This window comes from Rhinolophus sinicus, chromosome 14 (genome assembly GCF_057876585.1).
Source record: "Rhinolophus sinicus isolate RSI-liver-muscle chromosome 14, RSI-T2T, whole genome shotgun sequence".
Classification (NCBI taxonomy): domain Eukaryota; kingdom Metazoa; phylum Chordata; class Mammalia; order Chiroptera; family Rhinolophidae; genus Rhinolophus; species Rhinolophus sinicus.
The window spans coordinates 14,562,837-14,590,741 of NC_142514.1; the positions used below are offsets into that span (position 1 = coordinate 14,562,837).

The 27,905-nt window shown below is 56.7% G+C and overlaps 1 protein-coding gene across 16 annotated transcripts in view; it reads right to left on the reverse strand.

Moving 5' to 3' along the window:
• RAP1GAP (RAP1 GTPase activating protein) overlaps window positions 1-27,905 on the reverse strand; it is a 63,795-nt gene that overhangs the window by 6,378 nt on the left and 29,512 nt on the right. For 7 of the 16 annotated variants that reach the window (XM_088790425.1, XM_088790424.1, XM_088790422.1 and 4 more), the window contains 16 exons: window positions 21,718-21,811; window positions 15,658-15,693; window positions 14,481-14,528; window positions 13,270-13,308; window positions 12,706-12,891; window positions 9,713-9,816; window positions 9,390-9,468; window positions 8,920-8,973; window positions 7,745-7,828; window positions 7,433-7,533; window positions 7,168-7,297; window positions 6,015-6,170; window positions 5,532-5,603; window positions 4,853-4,939; window positions 4,306-4,443; window positions 2,584-2,715 (listed from right to left, as the gene is read on the reverse strand). In XM_088790425.1, coding sequence (XP_088646551.1) covers window positions 2,584-2,715; window positions 4,306-4,443; window positions 4,853-4,939; window positions 5,532-5,603; window positions 6,015-6,170; window positions 7,168-7,297; window positions 7,433-7,533; window positions 7,745-7,828; window positions 8,920-8,973; window positions 9,390-9,468; window positions 9,713-9,816; window positions 12,706-12,891; window positions 13,270-13,308; window positions 14,481-14,528; window positions 15,658-15,675 — 1,428 coding nt within the window. In that variant the 5' untranslated portion in view covers window positions 15,676-15,693; window positions 21,718-21,811. Of the gene's footprint in view, window positions 1-465; window positions 544-2,583; window positions 2,716-4,305; window positions 4,444-4,852; window positions 4,940-5,531; window positions 5,604-6,014; window positions 6,171-7,167; window positions 7,298-7,432; window positions 7,534-7,744; window positions 7,829-8,919; window positions 8,974-9,389; window positions 9,469-9,712; window positions 9,817-12,705; window positions 12,892-13,269; window positions 13,309-14,480; window positions 14,529-15,657; window positions 15,694-17,172; window positions 17,272-17,983; window positions 18,213-21,717; window positions 21,812-27,905 lie in introns of those variants that run through there. The other 9 variants (XM_088790427.1, XM_088790423.1, XM_088790421.1 and 6 more) reach the window with 5 other exon arrangements.

A 27,905-nucleotide genomic window follows, 5' to 3' on the forward strand; every position in this document is an offset into this window, starting at 1 on the left:
ACACACTAGGGTGGGATGCCACAGGCACGAGCTTCTCTGGGCAGGCAGGAAGATGGGCCCCAGGGGGGTATGGAGGCGCAGGAGCCCCCAGAGCACTTCACGGTGGGGAGAGGGCGTCAGGGCAGAGGAGAGGGATGGCGCTTTGTGCAGAACCAGCGATATTGGGGGACGTGCGGCTGGGCATAGGGTCTTTGGGTACCAGATTCTTGCAGGGACTGGGCCAGAGTTCCAGTGGCCAGGGCAGGGCCAGAAGCCCCTGGCAGGGGTCACTGGCTCTGGAACAGGTACCAGGCCCCAAAGCAGGTGCTGAGTGCCATCAGAGCTGCCGGCACTCCATCCTGCACACCCTTGGGCCTGTCCTGAGGAAAGGAAGCCAACGTCCCCAATATGGCCTCCGTCCTGAGAGCGAGCAGAGAAGAGCGCGTGCAGGCAGCCTCCAGAGCCGGCAACCCCGCGGGCGACAACCTCTTCCACGGTTCCTATGCCTATGGCACTGCCCCGGCGTCCGAATCTACTCGAATTTTTCCCAGGAATAAGCAATGACTGGCAAGCAGCAGAGGGTGGGGCAAAGACAGACAGACAGACATAGAGTCAGAGAGAGAGATAGCAGGAGACACAGAGAGGGGAGGCAGTGAAAGGAGGGACAGACAGACAGAGGGAAACAAAGAAGGGAGCGGGGTAGGGGGTTGGGAGAGAGCAAGACGAGGCCAAGGAAGGGAAGGAGAGAAGAGGTGGAAGGAGAGACAGAAAGAGGACGGAGGAAAGAGAGGTGGTGAGAGAGAGAAAGGGACACATGGGGGTGAGGGGCGCACAGGAGACAGGCACAGAGTGAAATACAGACAGACAGACACAGAGATGGGCCCAGGGAGTAAGACACAGATGGAAATGGTAGGGAAGGGGCGGCAAAAAGGAAAAAGCAAGAGAAAATAGTGGGAACGAGGATGAGGAGAGGGAGTAAAAAGAAAGGTGCCAGAGGAGAGAAAAATATAAATGTCCAAGGAGTGGAGAGGTCAAGGAGAAGAGGAGCGGGGAGAGAAAGGGAAGGAAAAACAAGGAAGGAGTGGAAGGAAAAAGAGGCAACATGAAGAGAGGGGAGAGTTGTGCAAAAACAAAAACAGAAATGGGTCTGGTTACTGCCATGGTGCGTACTGCTGGCCTGGCCCTGTCCCTGGGGCCCCTCTCCAGCCACCCACAGGAGGCTGGGCCACTCCAGGCAAGGAGGGGCGTGGCTTATGAATCTGGGTTGAGGGGAGGGTGGGCCTGCTTCTCCAATGACAGTGGGCTTGATGGCTGCTGGACAGCAGAGGACCAGCCTTGCTCCCCTGGCCAGGCCAGATCATGGGGCAGGGATTGGGGGGAGGGGTGTGTCCCTCCTGTTGCAAGTGACACAGCCTCACAGTACTGAGCACAGGGCTTAGCATGCAGCAGACAGTCAATAAATGAGGGAGGGAGGGAGGGAGGGAGGGAGGGAGGGAGGGAGGGAGGGAGGGAGGGAGGGAGGGAGGGAGGGAAAGGGGGAAGCAGAGCAGTGGATGCAGTGCCACGGGTGGCCACTAGGCGGCAGAAAGCAGATAGGTCCACAATTGAAGGCCCTATCCATCCTGTGTGCCCAGCACTCACCGCCCGGACACCCCCAGTATTAGTAGCAGAATCCCACAGAGCCTGGCAGACAGTAAATAATCACATGTAGGTGCTCACTTAGGAGATGCTCACACAGAAGCCCAATTCCTGACACACAATAGGTAATCACAACCACAGAGGCCTTAGCACACAGTAGGTGCTCACATAGCAAGCAGCCTAGGGCCCAGCACACAGCAGTAGGAAAGTAGGTACTCAGAGAGTAAATGCTCACACAACTCACTTCTTGACACACAGTGAGCATTCACTGATATCCAGGCTTAGCACACATTATGTGCTCATTCAGCAGTCCATTCCCTGACATATAGAAGGTTCTCACACAACAGCCCAGGACTGGGCACACAGTAAGTGCTTACAGACTTTATGCCCACACAGCAGCCCAGGACCTGACACACAGTAGGTGCTCAAAGAAACTCAGGGCCAGGCCCACAGTAGACGCTCACAGAGTACATGTCCACACAACAGCCCAGGTCCTGACACACAGTAGGCCCCCACCAGCATCTCAGAGCCAGGCTCACACAGGCACTCACATGGAAAGCCAGGGCCTGATTCACAGTATGTGCCCACAGCCTGACACACAGTAGGTGCTCCCAGAAACAAAGGCTTGACAGCAGGTGTCCACATAGCAGCCCGATTCCCAGTACACGATAGATAGTAGGTGCTCAATAAGGAATGTGATATAGAGGCTGCCCCAAGGTGGCCCTACAGAAAGTCACACCTGAATAAGGGGTCAGGAGGAGGGGAGGGCTGAGGAGCTGGGAAGGAGACTGCAGGCTCTCAGCACCCAGTGTCATGGCCTGGGCACTGGACCCCCATGGAGCACAGTGGCTAAACCAAGTCTAGAGCCCAGGAAGCGCGACCCTTGGACAGCGGGGCAATGTGGGGAGGTGGGGCTAGGCCTCATAGGCAGGGGAGAGCTGAGGGCCCCCGGTGGAGGGCACTCACTATTCCAGCCGCCTTGGCCAGGTCAGGGTTGTTGGGTGCGAAGCTTCCACTGTGGCTGGTGGACACGGTATTGGGCTTCTTGTTGCTTAGTCCCATGGCATCCATGGACTGGCTGCGGCTCCGGATGACCCTCTGTGAAGGTGGGGGTGGGGTGGAGGCGGCACAGGCTTCATAAGCCCCCCACCTCGAGGAAACCGAGGAGCTCAGGTCACTCCCCACCAATGCCATTCTTCCTAGGTGACCCCAGGAAGTCCCTACCCATGAGACCACACAAGAGCCAGGTCCAATGGTGCTAAGTATAATTTGGGCCTTGGCTCTGTCACCAACTTGCTGGGTGACCTTGGGCAAGCCTCTGAGCCTCTCACGTGGTTGTTGTGAGGAATGCAGAACACACTGGGTCAGGGCCACAAGCGTGCCCAGAGAGCCCGACAGAGACCTTAGTGTCTTCCTTTTAGGAAGACTTCTTCAAGCTTTTCCCCCTTCTTTCTTCTCTTCCCTCCCTCCTGGCTTTTTCCAGCCAGCCTATACTGAATGCTATACTGAAACTATGGGGCCAGGTACTTTTTACATCCACCCTCTCACTCAGTCCACCCCAGAGGTAGGCATCATTATGGTGCCCATTTTACACGTGCTGAAACTGAAGGAGAGCTGAGTCTGGAACCCATATGCCAAACCCAGACCCTTAACTGTGGCTCTGCTGCCTCAGAAATTCTGTGATCTAAGCCATGTCCACCGTCCAGCACCCACCAGATGTGGAACCACTGGAGCCTTCCCTCAAGATACCCCAGACCCATGCTCACCCCACCCATCCCTGTCTCCAGTGGGCAGAGGCAGGGCTCTCCTCAGGCCTTTCTCAAAGACGGTCTGTTCGCCTCAGCTGGGCTGATCCCCTTACGTGAACCCACGTCTCCAGCTCTGTGGCCTGCCTGGGGTGAGGGTGGGGCCCAACTGTCCTGGAGGATGGGAGGTCCTCCTGTGGGTGGAGGAGACAGTGGCAAAGAAGCTACCGCCTGGGGACCTGCAGCCTGGGGGAGTCCAGGCCCTATCTGAGGACAAAAGGAAGTCCCTTCTCTGCCTCTGACTTTGGACAACAAAATGCAACAGGGTTTTCCATGAGCTGTTTAACTTATATTGAACTAATCTAACTGCTTTACAAATAATTCTCAACAATTGTATGATGTAAGTTGTAATTACCCTACCTGACCGATAAAGAAACAGGCTCAAGAATGATCAAGCTGGTGACAGAGCTGGGATTTGAACCCAGGGAGTCTCTGCTCTTAACACTAAGCTAAACCAGAGAGAGCAAGGGTGGGTAAACCTGGCTGAAGTTCATACAGGCCAGGTCCCCCTCCTAGAGCCACTCGGTTCACACACCCCTTCCAGGACCTGTTTCTTTACCTCCTTCAGGGCAGAGGCTTACTCCTCGCTTCTTCACCTGCTGACCTGGCAGCCACCACCCTTGGCAGCACAGGCAGCCTGTTGCAACCCAGAAGGCGCCAACCTTCAGCAGAACTCCCAGGCAGACCCCGCCCCCAAGCCTAGGCCCCGCCTCCAACCATTAACTCCTCCCCAGCCACAGGCCACGCTCCCGCTCCATCCCACTGCACCTCCAATGGGAGCTGGCCTCTAGCCACACCCCCACAGCTAGTTCATACCCCTACCCCTGACCCCACCTCAGCGGTGTCCTTGCCCCTCCGCGCCCAAGTAGACCCGACCCTTCACCTTAAAAGACTCGAAGAAGCCGCCGCCGCCACCGCCGTTCTCCATCTTGTCCTCGTCACCGCCCAGGCCCATCATGGACTGGCTGTGGATGTGTAGTTCTTCATAGAGCGTCTCCAGGAGGGCGGTCCGTGTCCGTTCCTGTGTGGCCAGGCCCAGGCCGTCAGGACAGACCCCAGTGATCAAGCCCTTCGTCCCACAAGCCAGGCCACCTTCTGAGTGAGTGGGGAGAGGGGCCTGGGCCGCCTGAAGCCTATGCAGGCTTCCCTCAGGCCCCTGCAGGATCTGGCCTCATGTTCCCACTCCCCATTTTCCGGCTCTCCCACGGAATCCTCCGTGCCAGCCTGTCCACCTCCCAGCCCCTCCCGGGCACTAGTCACACATCCCTAGAAATGCCTTCCGTCCTCTAGCCCCAATCATCCGTAAATCCGTACTCCCCCTAGCAGCCCTCCCTAAGGCCAAGGTGTGAACAGGGCTTTTCCCTTCCCAAAGGGCAGAGCTGAAATTCTAAGTTGGGGGGAGGGGCTCAGCCTCAAAAACCCATCCTCACCTCCAGTTTAGCAAACTTCTCTGCCTTGTAGCAGGCATACTCAGCATTGATCAGCTTTGTCAGCAAGAATTCCTGGAACTCAGGCCCCTGGGAGCCCGAGTGTGAAGGAGAGGAGAGACGGGGGTCAGAACACAGAGACAAGGGGCTGAGCTCCAGTGTCAGGAGCCCAGGGGTTCCCTCTTCACTCCCAAGACACCTTCTTGGACTCAGCTCCCCAGCAACAGTGAGGTTCCCCTATGGCCTTCATGGCTGCCTACCCTCTGGAAAGCAAACCCCGTAGATATAAGGGGTCTCCTACTGCCTCATGCTGGAGAGTGCTGAAGCCAAGGCTCCAAGTGTGGCTTCTGAGAGGTGAGAGAGAAGTGCACCCCCTCCCCAAACATTTTGGAAGAAAGAAGACTGTAATTGTCAAAAAGATAATAGAAATAAGGGAAGGCCACAGAGCCTGCTATGGAAAATGTAAAGCTATGATATAGTTTCTTCTGTGACTTTGTAAATAAAAGTCACAGTTTTTATCAAGATGAAAAGGAAAATGAGGCCCCAGGTGCAGTTAGGGGAGCCCAACTGCCCTGGCACAATGGGGCTTCAGGACCTTGTATGGCAGAATGAGTGCCCCCGCCCAGCCCCCACCCATTTAGCCTTGCTCTGACCATGACCAGGCCTGGGGGTTCCCCCTCACCTTTCTGAACACAGCGGGGTCCGGGAGCGGGGGCCCGAAGAAGGGTACGTCATCTCTGGCAGTGACAGAGACCTGGAAGAGAGGGCAGCAGTCCCTGTAGAGTCCCCATACCAGCCTGAAACACCTAATTTACCTCTCTAACCGGCCCCCTGGTGGGGGAGGTTCAGTGACTGCTGACTGGATGACTGAACCCCAGGATTTTAGCTCCTCCATCCTTGGCCCCACATTTGATTGATGGGAAGTGGTGTAAGATCTCAGGAGTCATCGGGGATGATGGCAGAGAAGGCTAACTGGCCTCTTTGATGGGGGGGGGGGCACTTTGCGGACCAGAAAAGGCAGGATGGGAATCCATCATCAGAGCCAGAAGGGAGCTTAGAGCCCTCGGGACAGCCCCCCTATTTACAGTTGGGAAAACTGAGGCTCAGAGAGGCCTCAGCGAGTGAGGCTGGGGCTATTGCCGTGGGAAGCTCTGCGATCACCCACCTTGTAGAGGGGGCCATCGGGGCCCCCACCCTCGGCCTGCACCACCACGTAAGCGTGCAGGAAATTGGAGGCAATCATGTCGGGCACGAAAGGCGTATTCTCGTCCTGGAAGACCACAGCCACGATGTCATTCCCGATGTGCCGCTTTCGCTGCAACTGAGCACAGGGCCACATGCCTTCACACCCTGGCCAGAGAGGGGCACTGGGTGCAGGGGAGGGTGCCCACGGGTGGGGGGGGGCCTGGGCACAGGGCACGTCTAAGGATTGGTGAGAAACTTGTCTTAAAATTACTGTTGTTTTCTTGGAATCCTGCGACGGACGAGGAAACCCAGGCCAAGAGAAGTGATTCAGGGCCCTCTTGTGAGTTAGGGGACTCGAACCCAGGGCTCCTGCTCCCCAGGCCCTACCTCTCAACTCTTCTCCTGTCTAAATCCCCCAAACATGGCCCCTCTTAAACAGCAGCTCCACTCAGTATATATTCATGTTGCTGAAATGAACAGAGAATCTTATTAAAAGAAAATGACTCTAAAAGTAGGGAATAAATACTGCCATTTTCTCACATTACCGTTTCACACCCCCTGCCGCCCCGGGGTGGGGCTGTGGGATAAGGCAGACAGTCCTGAGGAAGCTGAGGACTGGGTGACAATTTCCGAGTTCGGTTCCCAGCACATGCCCTACACTTCCTCGCCTCCAGGCCTCTGCGGACGCTGGTCTCCACCTGGAACACTCCCCCATTTCTCCCAACTCCTTCACAGCAGAAAAGGCACTTTATCTTGAAAGCTTTTCCGGACTCACCTCTGCCAAGTCTGAGTCCCCCACGTGACCCCACAATGCCCTTCACTCCCTATAAAACTACTCACATTTATTGAGTGCTTGCTAGTACTAGACCCTCTTTGAGCCTCTGTATGTGCATCCCCCATTTATGTTCACCCATGAGGTAGGAGCCGTTATTATCCCCATTTTCAAAGATGTGGAAACTGAGGCTTTCATCACATTTTAACAGCTTGCCCCCATTGGAGAGCCCATAAATGGGGGGAGTGGAGAACTTCCATCTTCTATATCCTGGGGCGCACTGAGCCTGGTGTGGTGGACACTGAACGGACAGGTAGATGGGGGACAGGAGGACAGGTGGGTGGGTGAGTGCCCAGGCTACCTGCTGGGCGTCCCCTTCTGTGTAGGGCAGCTTGGTGGACACGTGAAACATGATCTCCTTGTTGCGGAAGTTGCAGTACACAGACTCGGTCCCCGTCTGCCCGTGGGTCACGTCCAGGCCTCCTCGGAACCTGCCCCAGGCCCCCCCCAGGCTACGGCTCAGTCTCCAGCCCCGGCCAGGCCTCCATGGGGCCAGGACGGGGGCTCCCTCCCTGCCCAAGAACACGAGTCAGATGGTACTCTGCTTATCCCACCCTAATGCTCACCCCTTAAAGTCCTGCAGTTTGACCTTCTGGCCAAGAAATTCGAGGAACTCCACGAAGGCAGGGCTTTCCTCGTTGGTACTAAAGAGTTCCTCTTCAGAGGTCTGGGGACACACAGAGGGTAGAGGTCACAGAGCTGGAGCTCCTGAGCGGCCCCTTCCCCCCACCGCAGAGAAGACTGGAAGGAGGATCTCTGGTAGCCCCCAAGCTCCTGGGAAACGGGGTCCCTGGGGAGGTGCTTTCCCTGGCCGAGGTCTGAGGTCCCAGACACATGACCAGGCGGGTGGGGGAACAGGGAGGAGGAGGTAAGCACACCTGTCCAAGCTTCTGATAAATGACTCCAAACTTGAAATTATTGCTGATAACATGCTCGTCAAAGGTGACTATGAGCCGGGAAGCCTGTGGGGAGAGGACAATTGGTGAAACAGTGCTTTCTCCAGTTGCGGTTTATTGCTCTTACTATGTGCCAAGCACTGCGCCCGGCTCTGCACATGCATCATCTCATTTAATCCTCAGAACAAGCCCATGAGGGAGACACTACTGCTGTCCTCACTTTTCAGATGAAGAAACCAAGATTCAGGGCTTAAGGAACTCGACTAAGGTCAACAGCTTGCAGGTGGCGGAGCTAGGACTCGAACTCAGGTCTGTTGGATCACAAAGCTCGAACTCATTGCTCCTGAGTTTTGCCTATGAGCTCCTGCCCCTACGGCTCCCTCTTTAGCTCCTCTGCAAACCTACCTCATCGTTCTAGAACAGGCCGAGTCCCAACAGTGTGCTGTGGGATCTTGAGGAGGCTCCCCTCCATACCTTGGGCCTGTTTCCTCTTCTGCAACTGAGAGATAGGATCTAATTTCTGAAGCCCCTTCTTTCTGGGACCTTTGCTGGATCACTTCATCCCTCAGGGACCCGCATCTTGCTCTAGAATTCAGTCAGAGCTACAAGGGTTTACATGTCTTTCAAGGCCCACCTCTTTCAGGAAGCCCTCCTGGCTCGTTGGAGACAGAAGACCCTACCACTTTTCCCACATTGTCACAGCGCATCAAACCCAACACCCAGCACCAGAGTTGGAAATGCAGCTGCTGTCTGTGGGGCAGCATTTATGGAGGTGTCTGTACTAGTGTCTCTCACTAGGTCCCTCTGGGGTCAGACGCAAGGCCAGTGGAGCCCCCTGGCTCAGGAGCACAGGTTGCCCTTGGGAGGGTTCCCAAATGACATCGAGAGTTTCCAGAGGTAAGTAAGGCATGCCTCACAGGCGGACAACACTAGGTTTAAATGCAAGCCTTTCTTATCTGCTCTGCATCCCTGGGTAAGACACAAACCTTTCTGGGCCTCTGGTTCCTCTTCTGCAAACTGTGGACTTTGCAGGGTTATTGTAAGGATTAAAAGAGAGAATGTAGGAAAAATACCCTGCACACAGTAGGTGCCCCGTAAATGCTCAGTCCCCTCGTTACCCACCCACCCTCAGTGAGCAGGGCCCGAACCAGCCATACCTTGGGGTAGAGCACAGGATAGAACCGATCCACGTTCACATCTTCACACACCAGCTGCAGGAGGGGATAAGGGGGTGCCTAAGGGTAAGGCCGGGAGCAGGGGGTGGGGCTTCTGGGCCTCCCAGGCCAAGGTCTGGAGGCGGACAGCCGTAGAAAGGAGTGGAAACCAAGGCTAAAGCAGGACTGTGGGCTCAGTGTTGCTCAGAGTAGGGTGCACAGAACTGGGGTCCCCTGTATCTGAAGGTGCTTTAAAGAGTGCCAGAAGCACACAGACGGGGAACAGGGCCCCAGAGCTGCATGTGGGCATCATGGGAACACGTGAGAGGCAGGACCTTGGAGACGGGCTGCAGCCCGCAGGGCTAAGACCTGGAGCTAAAGATGAGGGTGTGATGAGGCCACGCTGCAGCCCCGCTGTGTGCCCATCGGGAGCACCTGAAGGGGGCCCCCGCGTGAAGGAGCAGAGGCCTCACCTTCGCCATCTGGACCACATTGGGGAACTCGGTGAGGCAGGAGATGGGGATGACATCATGGTACGTCCGGCACTTGGTCCTGGGAGGAGAGAGCCCACAGTGAGGGAGCTGGGAGCCCCTCCACACAAAGTAAGAAACCAGAGGGGACCCGAAGGGATGATGGGGGCCAGGCCTGGCTCAGGCACAAACATGCTGTGCAACCTCAGACAAATCCCTGCCCCTCTCTGGGCCTCAATGAGAAGAGTGGGTAAAATGAGATGTGTTTTCAGATTATCAGCCCTCAGTCCTCACTCCTGTCACAGGATCCCTCCCCACACCCTCACCTGAGCAGCAGCCGCAGATGCTCCTGGTCGCCGATGACATCATACTTGAGTGAGAAGACAAGGTGGCCCAGGGCAGTATCCAGTGAGTAGTAATTGAAATGCTCCTGTGGTGGGAGGTGGGGGCCGGGGGAGTGGGTGAGGCTGAGCATGTGGCTTCCAGATCGAAAAGCCAACTCATTCCCAAATGGGGGTCCTTCATCAAACAGCAGGTGTCACGGCTAATAGCACCAGATAGACCCACATTCAAATCCTGCTCTGCCACTTGCCAGCTGGGGAGCCTGAGAAGGTCACCGCACCTCTCTGTCTCCATTTCCTAGTCTCTAACATAAGAGTGAGGCCACCTACCTTGTGGGATGGTGGCAGGGACTGAAAAAGATAAAATGCCTGGTACAGGGTAGGTAGTCAATGAACTTTATAGAAACCTTGGCTCTCTGGGTCCTCATCAAAGTCAGGACTACACTTCTATCTTCACACCTGTCTCCCAGCCCTGCCCTTCTCAGGGCTGGGCACACGGTAGGGGCTCAATACAAATATGCCAACAGGTTAATTGCTCAACTTGTGGCCCCTGAAGCCACGGCCCGTGAGAACAGGAAGTGAAACATCTCATGAATACACTGGGCTGACCGGGCAGGTTCCCACCCTCCTGCCTCATCAGGAGAAGCTGCGGGTTGGGAAGAAATGCCCCAGAGGGCACAAAGGGAGACTGCAGCAGGGGGTCCAGCAGGGACGGTCCCTCCAGAGAGGAGCCCAGGGCTGGCACCTCCAGATGGGAAAGCCCCAAAGCCAAGGGCCAGGAGTGCTGGGAGATTCCATCCCAGCCTGGCCCTGAGAGTGGGGCTGGCTCCCCAGCCACACCCACCCCAGGAGTCATCCTGGAAGTAAGTCCTGTTTAAACATGAGCACCTGTGCTCAGAAGGCAGGAAGCGAAGAGGCAGGGGCTGGGGCACTGCCTCTTCTCCACACATCAGCAGTTCAGGGATAGTCTGAGGGCACCTGAGGCAGAGCGTGCCCCTCAGCCTGCATGGGCACAGAGTGACAGAAACCCCCAAATGCTTGGCACCATCTGTGGAGAGGGAGTGGCAGGCACTTGGCAAGGAGGGCTGCACTACAGTCCCCAGGGTGGGGAGTTTCCCCGGACACCTCTGCCAGAACCAGAGTAGCCCAAGGGACAGTGTGAGAGTGGGCTCAGGGTCCCAGCGAGTCAATGCCCAAGCCCCCTAACCGCCTCCCTCTGCCAGCACAGGCCCCACTGCTTCCCCGCGCAGCCCTCCTGGAGTCAGGAGATGGCCCTGGCTCTCTGCCAGCCCTCTGGGGCCCCCGCTCTGTGCTGCTAACTTGACCCTGGTCAGCATGCCTCTTCTGATCCCCCAACCTATACCTCTTCAGATCCTTCTGCGCTCAAGGCACCACCTTCATTCTGTCACTTGTCGCTCCTCAGAAAGATTTTCTGAGTGCCAACTATGTGCTAGGCCTCCACAGTCCCCTGACGCCATGACCTGCCAGACCCAGCTGAGAGCTTCTGGACAGTGGGTACCAGGATGCAGGTCTCTCTCCACCCACAGGGCTCAGCCTGGAGATGGAATCCTGTGTCCTGTTCTGGGTTTGTCCCCAGGCAATGGCTCCTGAACCTAAGCCTGCTGCTTTAGTCTCAGTCACAATGGGTGCCACCCTTTCCCCCCCCAACCTTAGCACCATACTCTCCCAGGGTCAGGCTTTGGGCTCAGACCGCGGTCACACAGCTCTCTGACTCCCCAAGGAGTCACCCCCTCCTCCCAACACACACACACACACACACACACACACACACACACACAGGAACAGGAACACCTCCCATAGCATGTATTTTTAAAATATATATTTGACATATAACATTGCGTAACTTCAAGGTGTATACATGTTACTTTGATACATTCATATATTGTAATGTGATTGCCGCTGTAGCGACTTTATCACATTCCATCATTATAGTACAACACTGTTGTCTATTCCCATAGCGTGTCTTAATGGGAGGTCAGCCAGAGAGAGGTCCAATTCCTAGCTCTGTAACTGTGTGCCCTTGACCAAGTCACTTTACCTCTCGGAGCCTCACTTTCCCCTTCTGAAAAGCTAGGACAATCCTGATCTCACAGTAATTATGAAGATGTAATAATAACAGCAAACATTTATTGAGTATTTGCTATGTGCCAGGCATGGGTCTCTATGCTTTAATGTATCTTTATTATCCTCCTTTTTACAGATGAGGAAACAGGCTCAGGAAGGTCATGTAACTCGCCCAAAGTCACACTGTCAGTCAATGGAAGAACCAAGAGTAAACTGATGCAGAGACAGCACCTGGTGTGGAATCTGATCCATACAGGGTCCCAGCATGGGACATCCCCTCCAACTCCCACACCCTTGCCCAATAACTCTTGCCTGAACACCGCTGGGTGACACTCTGACAAGTTGTGACCAGGCAGGGTCCCTGCTCTGGGGCTGGTGGTTGCATCGATCAGGTCACGCCACGACACTGACGTTACTGAAGGGCATTACTGGGTATGTTTTGTTTGCTGCTACATACCTGGTGCTTTGAACAGGGCCAGGCACACAGCTGGTGTGCGTTATTCGCTAACCTGACTGAGCCTTACTCTGTGCTCGATGCCATTCTAAACGCTTTACAGGCATCCTGTCATTAAGGGCTCATAACAACCTTAGGAGGGGGGTATCATCACCCTCTCCATGTTTACAGTTGAGGAAACAGGCACAGGGAGGGTAAGTGACCTGCCCTATGTCCCATGCAGTAAGTGGCAGAGCCAGGATTCAAACCCTGGTACGGCCTCTACTGTTAACCACGATGCCATAACATTGCCTTTGGCAATCAATGTCTGTTGAATGAGTGAGTGAATCCACCACGCAATGCTCCCTGAGATTCGGGGCTCTAGGACTGTCACCCAGCCCCAGTCCAAGGGTTCTGCTCCCTCCCACGCCCAGCCCCCCCACACCAGCAGGCCACCCACCTTGCCGAGAAAGTGCTTCCGATAGATGCGGGCTGTGGGGTTGCACTCGAGCTTCACCTTGGTGGTGGGCGACTGCAGGGGCTCGGTCTCAGGGATGCTGGTGATTTCGTGGTTGGTACCTTCAATCCAGTAGCCACCGAACTGGGGCAGCAGGATGAGGGGGAAGGGCCCTTCTCGCCCCAGGACCTGAAGGGTGACTCAGCTGAGAGCCACTCACACTGCACCCCAAAAGACCCCAGGACACCTCCCCAACTCAGACCTAAAGAGTACAAGGGGACAACCCAGAGCCTAAATCGGTACCAGACCACATGGAGCCCCAAGCCCCATTCTCAAAGGATGGGGTGGGGACAGGTAGAGCTAGGAGCATGACCTTGGCAGAGAGGCTGAAATGTCTGGCTCAGAAGCCCAGGGTTCAGATGGGATTTGAAGTCTTGAGGCTATAAACTGAGTGACAGCCCCCACTGTGGTCAGGCTCCAACCAGGAGGACCCGGACATCCTGACTCCCTGCGTGCCAGCCTCCAGGGCTTGGGTGAGGATGGGCTCAGAGGGGCCCAGCTGGTTACCTCGTGGACGCTCGGGTAGGGAATGTAGTCCTCCTCCGTCTGCAAAACACAAGCAGGACAGAGGCCAGCTGGGACAGGACCCACACCCTTTACTTCCAGCCTCCTCAGAAGGCTCCTTTGCTTGGCCAACCACCAGGGCCGGGGGTGTGGATGGGCGTGTCCTTATCTTCCCATCTCACAGGTGGGGCAGGGCTTGCCTTGGGGGTGACCCAAGGCAGACTTAGCTCACTGAGTGCTGGCAGCGTCTTCTGGGCCTTATCCTGCCTGGCGAGAAGGAGGCTCACTGCCTCCCCAGGAGGACCCTCTGGACCAGTGGTTCTCAGTGCACCAGAACAGCCTGGCGGACTCGCTAAACACAGATGGCTGCACCCAATCCCGAGCGTTGCTGATGCCCTGGGCCTCAGTGGACCCAAGAATTTACATTCTCACAAGCTCCCAGGTGGTGTCTCCAGGGCTGGTGTGAGGACCACACTTTGAAAACCCCTGCCCTGGACAAAGCAGCAGGCTTATGGCCAGGAACTCCCTTTACGCCTCACCCCTGCAGCCCTGGGCCCACTCCCCCAGGCCCAGTCGCCAGTTTTCTTGGACGATTGGGGTCCCAAATCACCAACCACAGAACCATAAGCCAACCTGGAGGGGCTCTGCAGCCCCACACCAAGAAAAATTTGAGTCTAAACAAGAGACTCCTAGCATCAACTTCAGTCCCCAGCCTCCTGTCCGTCACCACATGGGAGGCTGGGGGGCACCAGGTCACCCCCCCCTCCTCTCCCTCCCCCTCAGCCTTCCAGGCAGGAGCTACAGGGAGGAGCAGAGCATAAGGCTCCTGGGTCCTGGGTTGGAGTCTTCCTACAACTGCACAGGACAGCTGGCTTCCAGGGACAAGGTTTTACAGAGGCTGCCTTGTAAGGAATGTGGCTTCACCTCGGGGATGGGGAAGCCTGGAGAGGCAGGAAGAAGGGGTGGTGAAGACAGGGTGGGGGGCAGCACATCAGAACTCTGAGAGAGGGCCAGAGCTGGGTACCCCACAGTGGGACTACTTCATGAAAGAGTGATGGGTTCCCCTGGGCTGGCTGCTTGGGTGGGCAGCTGTAGCAGCACTGCGCAGGCTCCACCCCTACCCGAGGGAGGGGGCCTGCCCCCCCTTCCGGTCCCCCCTCGAAGTCCCCTCTGGAAGCCCATGGATGGGTGGGGTGGGCGTGGCTCAGACCTACTTTGAGGGGTGGTGGGAAGGAGCAACGCTGTTCATCCATCCTGCTTCCCTGCAAAGAGAGGGCAACACCCCTCGGTTACACCCCTCCCTCCCGTTACACCCCTCCCCTGCCTGCAGAGCTGCCTCCCGCTGGGTGCGCAGCCCTTCCTGTGTAGAAGGGGAAAGCCTACCGGTGTGGGGGTACTCCCAGGGTAGGGTGCTCGGTTTACTCAGGCCTTCCTGCAGGGCTGGCTGTCCTGCTGGTAACCTGGGCTGCAGGAGCCCTGCAGCAGCAGGGAGGGGCTGGGGGCTCTGTGCGGGAATGCCTGCCGCTGGGAGTGGGGGCAGGGGTGGTATACACGCGCCTGTGTGTGGGGAGGTGGAGAGGGAGGCTATTGCATCTACACAGATACGTGTTGTTAGAGAGAGAGAGAGAGAGAGAGAGAGAGAGAGAGACAGGGAGGGGGAAGAGGGGGAGAGAGGAAAAGAGAGAGGAGGAGGGGAAAGGTGGAGACAGAAAGACTAAGTAAGAGAGGCAGAGGAAGAGGAAGGGGCAGAAGAGAGGCTTTAGAGGGTGACTTGACATCAGGTCAATCTCCTAAGGTTTCTTCAAGTCACCTCAGCCCCCTGCCCACCTCCCAACACATAACCAAGCGAAAAACAGACAAGGGCCTGGAAGCCCAGGGCTCAGGAGCAGAGGGGCGGCAGGAGTCAGGCACAGGGGGCGGGGCTGCACTCCCAGGCTGCCCGGCTCATTAACACCTCCTGCAACCTGCAGCACAGCCTCTGGCTGCCCTGTGCCCTGGCGTCTGTCCCTCTGCCCATTCTACATGGGGATCCTGCAGAGTCTGTGATGCCTCTTGGGGGATCGGGGATGGTGTGTGTATGTGGGGTTGGGTTGAGGCAGGGACCCCAACCCTACTGGGGACCTAGACAGGGATGGAAGTTGGGGGGCTGCAAGTGGGGCCTGGGCCCCAGGGTCAGATAGGGAGCTGGCCACTACCAGTATCTACTCTCTATTGTGACCCCCCAGACAGAGGGCTCTGGCCAGTGAACTGCCACCATCTCCCTCCTGCGCAGTCTGCCAAGGGCTCTTGGCCTGTCCTCAGAGAGGTGTAGGGCTGGAGATACAGCAAGCACCCCTCCCCAGTGCAGCCCCCTCTGCGCCTTCCCAGAACAGGTTACAGAGCCAGCCTCACCTGCATCTTTTCAATCATCTCAAACAGATCTGTGTTCTGCAACAGAGAAGGGGGAGAGAGCAGGTCAGTCCTCAGAGGGTCCAGCTGATTCTGCTGAGCCCTCAAGGAGTCTGCACCCAACCCAGCCATCTTGGTCTCCCCAGTTCTGACCAACCATCTTGGACCTGTCAGCCCAGAGCATGGGCCCCTGAGGGGCAGTTCACCCCATTCAGTCCCCTTCCCCAAAGGAGGAAGCTAGCGCCTCAGATAAAGGGATGTGACCCTTGGGGACAGACACATCTCTCCCATGTCACTACAAGGTTGGCAGTGCCAGGATCAGCCCATGGACCCCTCAGAAGGGCCCCAGGTCCCAGCCCCAGAGAGGAGCCCAGCTGGGACCTTCAAGAGGGTCTGTGATTCCACCCCCTCACCTGGGAGTGGGCCCCACCCTCCCCCTAGGCAGTGTGGGCTGGGGGGCTGTTGGGGGAGAGAACACTGGGACGTTCCATTGGCCCAACACGTGTGTATGAGTCCACACACACCCCTTCACCCCTCACGCTCCAGACAGCCTCTCCAGAGGCCAGCTAGGGCACATGCAGGGTTAACCGGGCATCTGCCAGCTGTCTTGGCAGCGTTGGCCTCTCCAGTGCCAACTCCCTGTGAGCCTTCCTGGAAGGCGGCATCCTTGATGGCTGGTGGGGCTGGGGGCTGGGCCTGGGAAGCCCCCAGAGTCTCCAAGACGGAGCCCCTCCCTCGACCCCTCCCAGCTCCTGCTGCCCAGTGTGGGCACCGCCTGAGCTCACACACATGTGCTATGGGGTTGTGCACCAGGAAACACATACTCTTTCTCTTGCTTGAACACACACAGGCCTACACACCAATATTTAAACAGTCTCACTGGACCAAAGAAAGCAAACACACACAAACCATGGGGCCCGTGCACACCAATTCTTAGACTCAGAGCTATATGCTAACATGCAAATCCACATGTTGGTGTCCTAAGTTACACAACAGCACACCCACTCACACACACACAGGTCCATGTACACAAAAGCCACACGCACAAATGCAAACCCATCCCTGTGCAGATCTGCACACTAGTAATTGCCCCCAAAGCTACACGAACAACACAAAACGACTCTCCCATCCACGTGAGGTGAGACACAATAACACACACTCACGGACACAGGCAGGCATGTTCACGGAAACTTAGCCACAGAGCCCCACTCCCACGTACCTTCCCCATCCGAGTCACAGACCCTGCGTGACAGACATGACAGACTCGAGCCCACGACATTGAGTTTTGAGAAAAAGAAAAAGCGTGCAGCAACTGCGGGAGTGGTTAATCACCCAGGATGAGGGGTACAGGTGGGAACCTCACACACCTCGTACACGTTTGAGTACACACCACCCATCTCCACACACACACACACACACACACACACACACACACACACACACGGGGCTCTGCTAAAGATCACGAGACACAAAAACCCCTTGTGCACACTCAGGCCTGACCACAGGGGCAAAACCCACCTGTGAAATGCAGCACAGAAGTCCACGGGAGACGCTGACCCATGGTCACCTACGGCCACACCCAACACTTCCGAGCTTGGACACGACAATTCCACAGGCAGTTACAGCACAAACCACAGACACACACCTACAGCCCAGGTAGACAAATATGCTTGTCAACCCAACACCCTGTACAACTGCAGTATCGGCATCTATGCCCACAAAACCTCCACCCGACACAATGCCAGCATGACAGCGAGGGGGACACATCCATGTCCCCCAGAGCACCCCACTCAGAGTGACCTAACATGGCCAGGAGCAATGCACCTGGAGTCACAGCCACATAAACCCTGACACATGGTACTGTCACCCAGGGTGCACACACAGCAACAAGTGACACTCAGTTACAGCCTCACGGGAGCAGCAGACGCCCTGCCACATGGAAGGCTGTGAGCCAAGTTGCCCAGAACACCACGCAAAGTTACACTGTGACATGCAGACCACCCGAAGGAGGCAGGGACAGACGAAATGGTCCCAAGGCTGGTATACACATACACATAGTGCCACTGTAGCCCAGAGCACAGTGTCACCACGGGCACTCTGTTTCGTGGGCAGCGGCAAAAAAGAACCCACGGCCCGGGACCCCAGGGCAGGGGTGCGCCCTGTGGCCGCCGTGGCCGGGTGTCAGCCCAGAAGCTAACACACCCTCCATGACGGAGCCTCGCACACCCGCCCTGGCTGGGTCAGAGTCTCCCGGGCTCCGAGGAAGTGGGGTTGAGCCGGCAGCTCCTGCGGACCCCTTCGGCCAGGCCATCCTCGCCTGAGTCCTCACCTGCCAGCCGGCTCCAGAGGGTAGCGAGCCCCGCCGCGGACGGCCGAGGGGCGCCAGGGGCCGCGGCTGCGCCATCCCGAGCTTGGCCCTGCCCCAGCCCCCGCCCCGGCGGCGCTTCAACTGGTCCGGCGGCTCCGACCCGCGCACGCCCCAGCCCGGGCCCCGCAGCGCTGAGCTCCGCGGTCCGGCTCCGGCTCCCGGCGGCGCGCTCCCCGCGCTGCGCTGGCCGGGCCTGGAGGGGGCGGGGCGCCAGGTACCGCCGGCGCGGGGGCTGGGGCGGGGCTGCGGAGATCCGGGGCGGGGACACAGGAGGCCCCGCCCCCTGGAGCGGCACGACCAGCGGTCCCCGGACACTGCGCCTGCGTACTCTTGTCAGAACGCTATAAACTTGAGCGCTCCGGTCCCTCTGGTACTTCCAGACTCTCCCCAGCGCGCCCCCATCCAGCCTTCCCTATCTTCCCAGACTTTGGGTATCCACCTCAGGGCCTCTAGGACGGGGTTCTTGGGAAGGGCTGTGAAGCCCTGCAGGCGGAGGACGGGGTTACCTTGGAGACAGAGGACTTCTCTTGTGCACCTACTTAATGTTGAACCCTTCGCAAGTCTCATCCTCTCCCCACAACCCAGGAGGTACAAGTGTCATCCCCATTTTACAGACGAGAAAACTGATTCCAAGAGGTGAAATATCACGCTCAAGATCACACAGCTAGGAAAAGGAAGAACTAGGAATTCTAGGAAAGACCTGAAGCTGCTCTCCGCTCCTTCCTCAACTTCTCCTTTTGCCTGACAGTGGCTGGCCCGTTCCCTCCCTTCCCCAGGCCCCAGGCCATACCTGGCTCTTAAATGCCTCCCCACCCCCATCCTAATTGTCCCTGACCCTGGGGGAGACAACTACAGTGCTTGGGGAGGGACTACAAAGTTCCCACGGTGTTAAGTGAATCCCTGCCACCTCCGTAGGCCTCAGTTTCCCCATCCGTAAAATATATGGTCTCTGCAGGCCCTTCCAACTGACCCTGCATGTGTCTGCCAATGTACAGTGGGGGCATGGCTAGGACCTCAGCACCCCTTCCCCAGACAGATGCTGGGAAAGCGGCAATTGTTTCCTGAGCTGTGGCCAAGTCAACACCAGCTGCTTTAGACCCTGCAGGGGCAAGGCTGCTCAACAGTTCGGTGCCCAAACTCTCTTCAGCTTCCTGAGGGAGCTGCCGGCAGCTGCCCACCACCCTCCATCTCCAGAGCCAAGGGCTCCTGGAAGGAAGGACTGCGCCTTCCTTTCCCCTAGACCTGGCACTGAATCAGCCATCCAGGGAGCCAGCAGGAATCCCAGAGATGTGTGTTCCAGACACGGTGTAGCTTTGTTTTTAATAATTAACAGCAGCAAATATTGATTTATGCAGGCACTTCCAGGCCTGAGCGCTTCCGGGCACCTATTGAAATGCACCCAGAGAAACATCCATTCCCACACTGGGAGGAGGTAAGACCTGCTCCTACCACCAGAAATGCCTGTGGGGCAGGTGGAGTGGTGGGGGTGCACATGTGTGCACACAGCTGTATGTGTGTGTGTGACTCTGAGACCAGATGTGGCTCTGTGTGCCTAGGCATCCTGGGTATGTATTTGTGTGTTTGTACATGTGTATCTGTACATGCTTGCATGTGTACACGTGCAAGTCTCTGAATATATGCGCAGACTTGTGATTGTGTCCATGTACGTAGGTGTGGGTAGGCTGTGTATATACATGTGTGCAGATTTCTGAATCCCCAAGTGGAGAAACCCCTATAGGGGAGCAGGGTAGGAGGATCCTGGGTTGCTCAGTGTCTGTATAAGTGTGGCTTCCCAAGGAAGAGGGGGACGTCCCTTCTGGGAGTTCTGTCCTACTCTGGGAATATATGATGCTGATAATATTTCTACTTTCCAAAGTTACTTTCACAGTCAGCTGTCAATTGCAAACTGACAATGTGGGTAGAGAAGGAACTGTCACCTCTATTTTACAGATGAGGAAACTGAGGCCCAGAGAGGAGCAGGGATTTGCCCACTGGTACAGGGAGGTCTCCTGCCCCTCAGACTGGCTCCATCAACATCATAAATGAGTGCAGTGGGAGGGGTGCTGGGGAGGGGGATGGAAAGTGTGTCGCAGGCCTGATTCCCCCAGCCCCGCCCCTGGTTTGCTTGGGATCCAGACAGATCACTCAATCCCTCTGGACCCTGTTTTCCTCCCCTGTTGAAGGAGGATGATCCACAGACTGTGTCTTGATCCTGGGGTGGGGGGTGGGCTGTCGGGAGCCTGCTGTCTGGGCTGTGTTGGCACAAACAGAGGCTTCTAGACAGACTGGGCGGAGGCCAGGAAGGGGAGGTAGCTCAGAGCTAATCCAAGAAGGCCAGCCCCAGGCTGTCTGAGCAGGCAGGCAGGACTCAGGGCGATGGGCTGTTCCAACCCTCATTTTTCTGATGAGAAGACTGAGGCCCAAGGAGGGGTCCAAGAGCACACAGCCCTTGGGGAGCACCGAGGCCTCCTCTCGGATGCTCACTCATGACCCCAGCTGCCCTCGAGTCACTCCCTTCCTGCCAAGACCCACTGTCTCCATGGCCTGGCTATGGTGCAGCCATAGAGAGCAGGAGAGGTTCTAGAATGCCCACTTGGGAGCTCCTGGAGGTGGTGTGGACCCCCACAAGGCCACCATTCCTTGGCCATCTGCTCTCCCGGCCAAGGAGAGATACATGGCCCTTGCTCCAGGCCAGAGTGCTGGGACAGGAGCCTGGCAGATCCTGCCTCTGCTATTTCCTGCCTGTGTGACCTTGGGAAAACCACTTCACCTCTCTGAGCATCTGGATCCTCGTCTGGAGAATGCCTATGACCCAAGGTTTGATGAAAGGACCAAGAAGCATGATGTCTGTGGGCGTGCTTTAGAAACTGAAGTGTCCTGCAAACGTGAGGCCTATGACCCTCTGCATTAGAGAGGCCACAAGATCATGTGCTCTGGTCAGACAGCCTGAGTTCTGGCCCTGGCCCCATCGCATCCTACCTGTGTGTCTTTGAGCAAGTAACTTAACCTCTCTGAGCCTCAATTTTCTCCTCTGCAAAATGGAACTAATAACAGTGGCCAGCACATAGTTCTTACAGTTTGAGGATGAAATGAGATCCTGCATGTAAAGCATTAAGTACCCACATGGTCCACAGTAAATTTCAATCCACACTAGTGGTTATTACTAGTATTTGATGCTCTGCATAAGTTGCTTAGTTATTTCTCTCTAAATTGGACTATGGCTCCTTGAGGGCAGAGTCTGATTGATTTCTGGCCCCTCAGTGCCCAGTGCAATCTGACACACATCAGGTGCTGGGCGAACATTTGATTTTGATGATAACAACAATGGCCTGATTTATAAGGCTCTGACTCTGGGCCAGGTACTGTGCACAGGATGCTTTATCGGCACTTTTCCATTTAATCCTCACAATAGCCCCTGTAAAGTGGGTACTCTCATTATTCCTGATTTATAGATGAGGAAACTCATGGTGACGTTGATGTGAATCTAATGAAGAAGAGCCGGTTGGCCAGTTTATTGCCAGCTGTCCTGCCCTGTTCCCAGCAGTGCTAGAGACCCCCGTTCAACCTCTGAGACTGTACCAAGCCCACCCAGGGGTCAGAGTGGTAGCCCGAATATTTTACCTCTGCCTGGTAGTCATTCTTAGGTTATCTCTGGGTGTCTTTGGATCAGGGGCAGTGGGGAGGGGGACACTTACCTTCGGGTAGAGTGAAGCAGTGTTGGGGGGAAGTAAGTCCACTCGTGGCAGGTCTAGTGCCTGAGGGAAGCGCTGGTTCTGCCCATCACTCCTCCTGGAAGAGAAAAGGAGTCTGAGGTCAGGGAGAGCCCCAAGGAGCGAGATTTGTGAACTTTGGATGGAAGAGTCACCCTCAGAGTTGGAGGACGTGAGGGGAGACAGATTTCATGGAGCAGTGGGTACTGGGTTCCGCAGGAGGAGGGAGAGGAGAGGCTTCCTGAGCAGGGCTCTAAACAGGCTCTCCTTCCTCAGAGATCAGAGATGTGGGCTGGGGCTCTCCCCAAGCTCTCCCTTTGGCTTCCCTCATGCACATCCCAGCCAGAGGATGTCCACAGCCCATTCTGAAGATGGGTAGACTGAGGCAGGAGCAGTGAGGGTTGCTGCAGAGGGCTGAGCCCTGACCTCTGGACTAAGCAGGAAAAGATAGCAGCCACCAGCTGCAAGCAGCTGAAAGGCCACCAGGCTACTGCCATCATGGACAATAACAACTCCTGACACTCATCGGGCCTACTATGTGCCAGGCCCTGGGCTGAGCCCCTCTTTCCAGGCCTGAGGGCACAGACTCCTCACCACATTGGTATTCCCACTTGACAGATGAGGACCTAGTGCCAGGCAGAGGTCACACAGCTGGTCAGCAGAGGGGCCGGCACCGGAGCAAGGCCTGACTGACTCCAAGCCCGAACTTCTTGCCCATACCCACACCTCTCCCTGAGGAAAGGAAACAGGTCTGGTGAGGGTGAAGTCAGCTCCTGTCACCCCAGAAAACCTGCCGAGGAGGCCACCTGTGGGGTCAGGGAGAGCAAGTGCCCAGTGGTTCCTGGGACCCAGGGAGCCTAGGGCTGCGGGAGCACGCCTAGCTTCCGCTCGCTGCCTGGGGCCACCCTGACGTGGCTGTACCACCGCCCAGGTCCCATCCATCCAGGCAGGTCCCAGAAGGGTGAGTCATTCAGGCTGACAGACAATCCTCAGAGGAACACGGCTGTTTGAGTCAGGTGAAGCTGGGGCTACCACACCCCAAGAGGGCAAGGGCCTGCGGGAACCTGGTCCAGGAAAGAGACCCCGAGGGAGCTCTGAGTACCCCTGCGGACTCCCATCAGCCCAGCTACTCCAGCAGAAGAAAGGCCCAGAGGAATCAGATGCCTCTCCATCTCCCAGGGGTGTGTCTTACATAAAGGTCTTGACCCAGAAGGATGAATATGGTAACAGTGGCATTTCTGGCCTGGGGGTATTCCCAGGCACTTACCTGCTGTGTGACTTTAAATGAGTGACACACTCAACCTCAATTTCCCAAAAAATTCATCACAGAACCTGGGCAGCTACTAGATATTCACTCAATAAATTCTTTGATATTCATTCATGATAAACTCTGGCTCCCCAAGTTAGGGTCTCATTAAGTATTTGTTAAATGGCTGAATGAAGAGTAACTGAGTGAAGGTTGGCTGTAAGGAGGTGTTGAAGGTTTGTGAGCAAGAGAACAGCCTAAACACAAGTTCCTGTAGATTGCAAGGCGCGCTGACATGGGAACTGGAGAGAGGCCCATAGAAGTGGTCCAGGCAAATTCCACTGTGGCTGCCATGGGGACTTTTGAGACCCACTGTGTGCCTGGAACTGTGTCAAGCATATTACATCCACACTCAGTGCTAGAAGGTTGGCATTATTTATCCCCATTTTTACAGATGGGAGAAAATGAGGCTCAGAGAAGTGAAGCCACTTCCCCTAGCAAGGGTGACAGACACACTCTTGATTGAGCAGCGTCAGTATCAGCAGGATGGACAGCAGAGGCTGCCCAGGAATGGACAGCAGAGGCTGCTAGAAGCCCAGGGGTTGAAGCCCCGGTGAGGCTGGGCCCCCACGGTTGTGGGGCCTGCTGTCTTAGCATGGCCCTGGCTGCCGAGTGGAGGTTGTTGCCAGTGACAGAGCGATTGGATGGTGGCCTTGGGTCTGCCCCATCATGCCCCCGACTCAGACAATGGCCACTGTAGGCCAGCCCAGCAGCAGCTCCCTAATGCGTGCCCCTCCCAGAATCCTCTCAGCTGCAGCTTCCCCAGGCCCAGGTGCTCATCTCACACGGGACTGCTCATGTTGGCACTGGACTAGGGAGGTCCTTGAAGACCAGGGAGCCCTGGCTTCTCTCCAGGTCCCAGCCTGGAGGCCCTCTGCTCTCTAGTTCCTGGCTGGCCATAGTCACAGGCAATGCCCAGCCCTCCCCCCTGCCCCCTGCCCCCAGGCAACTCCACCGAAAAGGTCATTGCTGAGGTCCTAAAGGGCAGAGGAAGGAATGGGATCCAGGATGAGGACAGAGCAGGAAATCGCAAGTTCTGGGCCCTGCCTGCCCCCAGATTAACTAAGAAACAGAGAGGTTAAGCAATGTGTCCAAGGTCACGCTGACAGTAAATGTAAGTGAAATATGGAGGATTTTAACCCCTGACCATCCAGGTCTAGATTGTGTGCCCTAAGGCTACACTACACTGCCTCTTAGTAAGTAGTAGTTGCTCAATACATACTTTTGAAGGAATGAATAAACTCAGCCCCTCGCCTCCTCTGATGCCTCCTCCTCTTCCTCCTCTCAGCCTTCCTCACCCTCACTATCTCTCCCCAACCTTTCTAGCCCTCTCCTCCCTCCCCTTCTGCCTCTGGCCTCTGCAGACATATCCCAACTTGGTCATTTTCCTTCTTGATGAACTTGAACCTCTCTGCTCTCCCCTCTCTCTCCTGTCCCACCCTTATCTCCTCCTGGCCTCCACCATTCCGTTCACATGGGGTCTCCCAAAGCTCTACCCTCCCGACTTCTCTGCCAACCTTCCTGACTCTATGGCCTGGCCCAGCATCAGAGGCTTTGCATGCTTCCCGCAATGTGCTAGAAGGTGCCCGGAACGTGCCTTCCCTTGCCGTGACCACCGTCATAGATCTACACAGGACCCTACAGTTTACACGGCAGTGTCTCATTTGATCGCCACAGCAGCTTCATGAGCTTGAACTGTTATCAACCTTTTCCCAAATAAGAAAACTGAGGTTCAGAGAGGTTCAGTGACAAGCCCAAGGTCACACCAGGGAAAGAAAGGGAAGTTCTGAGGTTCGACTCCAGCCCAGGGTTCCTCTCCTACACGTATCACAGCTGCTCTCAACCCCGGCGCTCAGTCCTGTCGTCCAGCCTTGCCCCCCACCTCGGCCTCCCCATTGTAGCTCCTGTAACCACTGCCAAGCATCTCCCCTATGTCCAGTTCCAATCCTGCCCTGTCTGGCCTGGACACCTGTCTACAGGTACAGGACACCTGGACACAGCAAAAGGAGGTGACTTGCTCAAGGTCACAGAGAAAGCCAGAGCACATTGCTGGGTCACCTTCAGGCCCTGCAGCTGTATGGCCACCCGCCAGCTGGCCCCAGCTCCCCTCCCTCTCAGAGCACCCATCTTTCCCAGAAAAGGGCGAGGCAGGGATGTGGGGAGAGAACCCAGTGGCCCAGCTCCTGAGTGGGATGGGCCAGGCCGGAAGCCGCTACTGACAGCTCCCAGGTTTCTTGGCAACTGTCACTGCACCTCCTTCCTGTTCCCTTATCTCTGCATTGAGGTAATGATAATCGCATAGTCACTACAGCTCTTTGTACTTTTTAAAAGCTCTCTTTATCTGCTCACCCCTGGGAGACTCACCGGAACTGGATCAGGAGATAAGCGGTTGCTAGAATCCCCAATTCCCAGAAGAATAAACTGAGGCTCGGAAGGGTTAAACTACCACCTTGAGATCGCCCAGCAAGGCGGGGGCAGATTGGGGGCTAGCATTTCCATCTGTCCAGGGTTCCAGATGTCACACTGGGGTAGGGAGCATCTCAGGGAGGTCCCACACTCTGCAAAAACTCAGGTCAGACCTAGGCATGGTGGAGGAGCCAGGGAAGGCCGAGGACAGGTGACCACATGCCTCCCTGGGTTGCTTCACACCTGCCAGCCTGGAGGGTTGGTGGGAGGCTCCTGGCTTTTTCTCTCATCTGCAAAATGAGACATAATGTACCTACCCATCAGGTTGCTGTGAGCCATGGAGTAGGGTGAGCTTTCTAGAAGTGTTTGCTGCTGTCATTATTATTATTATTATTATTATTATTATTATTATTAGCCATTCTCCTGGAGAACCCCACCCTGTCAGGGCACCAGAGGGGAACCTGGGCTGTCCTGGGGGTAGGACGTGGCCCTGTGGCCACCCAGAGATAGCGGCCCTGGCTGAGGTCCCCAGGTGGGTCTGGCTCCTGCTGACTGTCCCAGCCTCATCTCCACACACACACACCGCCCCTTCCTGTCCTGCCCCAGTTGCCTTGTCCTAGCCTGGCTGGGCGGCAGGCAGTTTTCCAAACAAGCCAACACTGAGCCTCTGCACAGGCTGTTCCCGCTGCAGGGGGTTCCTCTTTCCTTCTTTACTGCCTTGGGAACCATTCATGCTTTAAAATTCAATTTGAACAGGTGCAACTCTGGTGGCCAGAGCAGGTGACATAGGATCAGGAAGGCAGGAAGCCTGGGACGGGGAGCAGGGGAGCTGGCCAGGTGCTGGCCAGCACACACACAAGTTGGGAAAAGCAGACTTGGGGGTGGGGAGGGCAGAGGAAGGGCTCAGCCACCAGGGAACACAGGGCCGAGAAGGGTTTGGGGGGACTAGCCCAGGACAGGGGCCTGAGGGGTCCAGGTCAGCCCGGGGCTGGTCACCAGAGGTCCATGAGGCCAGCTGGTTCTACCAGCCTGGTGATTCATGTGGGGGGAGGGTAAGAGGGCTCCTCCTGTGGACCCTCACCCCCCTCTGGATGGGGCTTGGGAGCTGCCTGTGTCTCCCATCCACGGCCTCAGGTCTGAAGGGACTCTATAATCTCCTAAAACCAGAGATCGCCCTGGAACTGCCCCTTTCCCCGGGGGCAACAGAGGCCCATTGTCTCCAGAGCTCAACCCTCTGGCATTGACCACACTGCTTGCCCCTGGCCCTGCCAAGGTGCCAGGGAAGGTGGCCAGGGGCAGCCCAGTGAGCAAGTTTCGGAAGCTAAGCCCAGGGAGCCGGGCCTCCCCCTCCCAGGCCCATGGGGAGGGGTGTGGAGTGGGGTACACGGCATGGATGCTCCTGGCTCTCTTTTCCCAGGTACCTTTGACCTCCACCAGGATTCAAGAGGGAGTGTGGGGGTGGCTGCGTGCTGTGATATCACGTAATCCTCACAACAACAACCCTGATTGAGGGCTGCTGTTATCTTCACACCATTTCAGAGATAAGGAAGCAGAGGCTAAGTGAGGTTGCCCGATGGGCCCGGGGGTCTCACAGCCACCAAGGGGTCGAGCTGGCAAGGTCGGCTGGGGGTAGGAGGAGAGGGCCTCAGACACCAGGTGAGCTGGAAGGTGGCACATGAGGTCCCCACCCTCACCCTGCATTGGCTGAGCGCCGAGACACCCGGATCCCGGAGCTGGGCCAGGCAGCGGCCTCCTGAGCAAACAACACGTTGGCAGCCCCAAGAGGAGGTCATGGGACTGGCCCCCACCCGGGGTGCAGCACCCGGGGACTGGGCCTCCCATCCACCTGCTGCCTGCCAGCGCCTCCCCGCCCAGGTGGCCCAGGCGCGGCTGTGGCCTAAGCCTGACCCTCCCCACTTCCCGGGGGATGGAAGCCTCCCTGCACACGGGACAGGGGGTGGAGTGACACTGAGATGACCTAGCCATGGGGCCTCTGCTCAGGTAATAACAACACCTGCTTACCCAGCCTGGCACTTTGCGGCTTACAAACTGCCTTCACTTTCGACCCTTTCAACAACCTCACAAGGAACCTAAGGCAGGTAACGTTATCTCCATTCCACACGGAGGAAGACTGCAGGCGGCACAGAGGTGGTGACTTGCCCAAGGTGTCACACCCAAACCTCAGACCCAGCTGCTCTGCTCCTTGCCCCATCCGTGCAGGACGACTCCCACTGATGGGCCTGGCCCATGCTGCCCACCCTTAGTGTCCAAGGAAAGGGTGGGCCAGAGTAAGGACCTTTCTAGCACCCAGAGGCTGGGGACGAGGCCCACACGGTCCTATAGCCACCTATCCCTCACCTCCCTCATTAACCTATTGTCCTCTCCCCGACCCCCACCTCTGCAGCCCAGGGGTCTCCCTTCTCTGAACTCCATGCATTCCTTCACTCACTCACCCCATCAT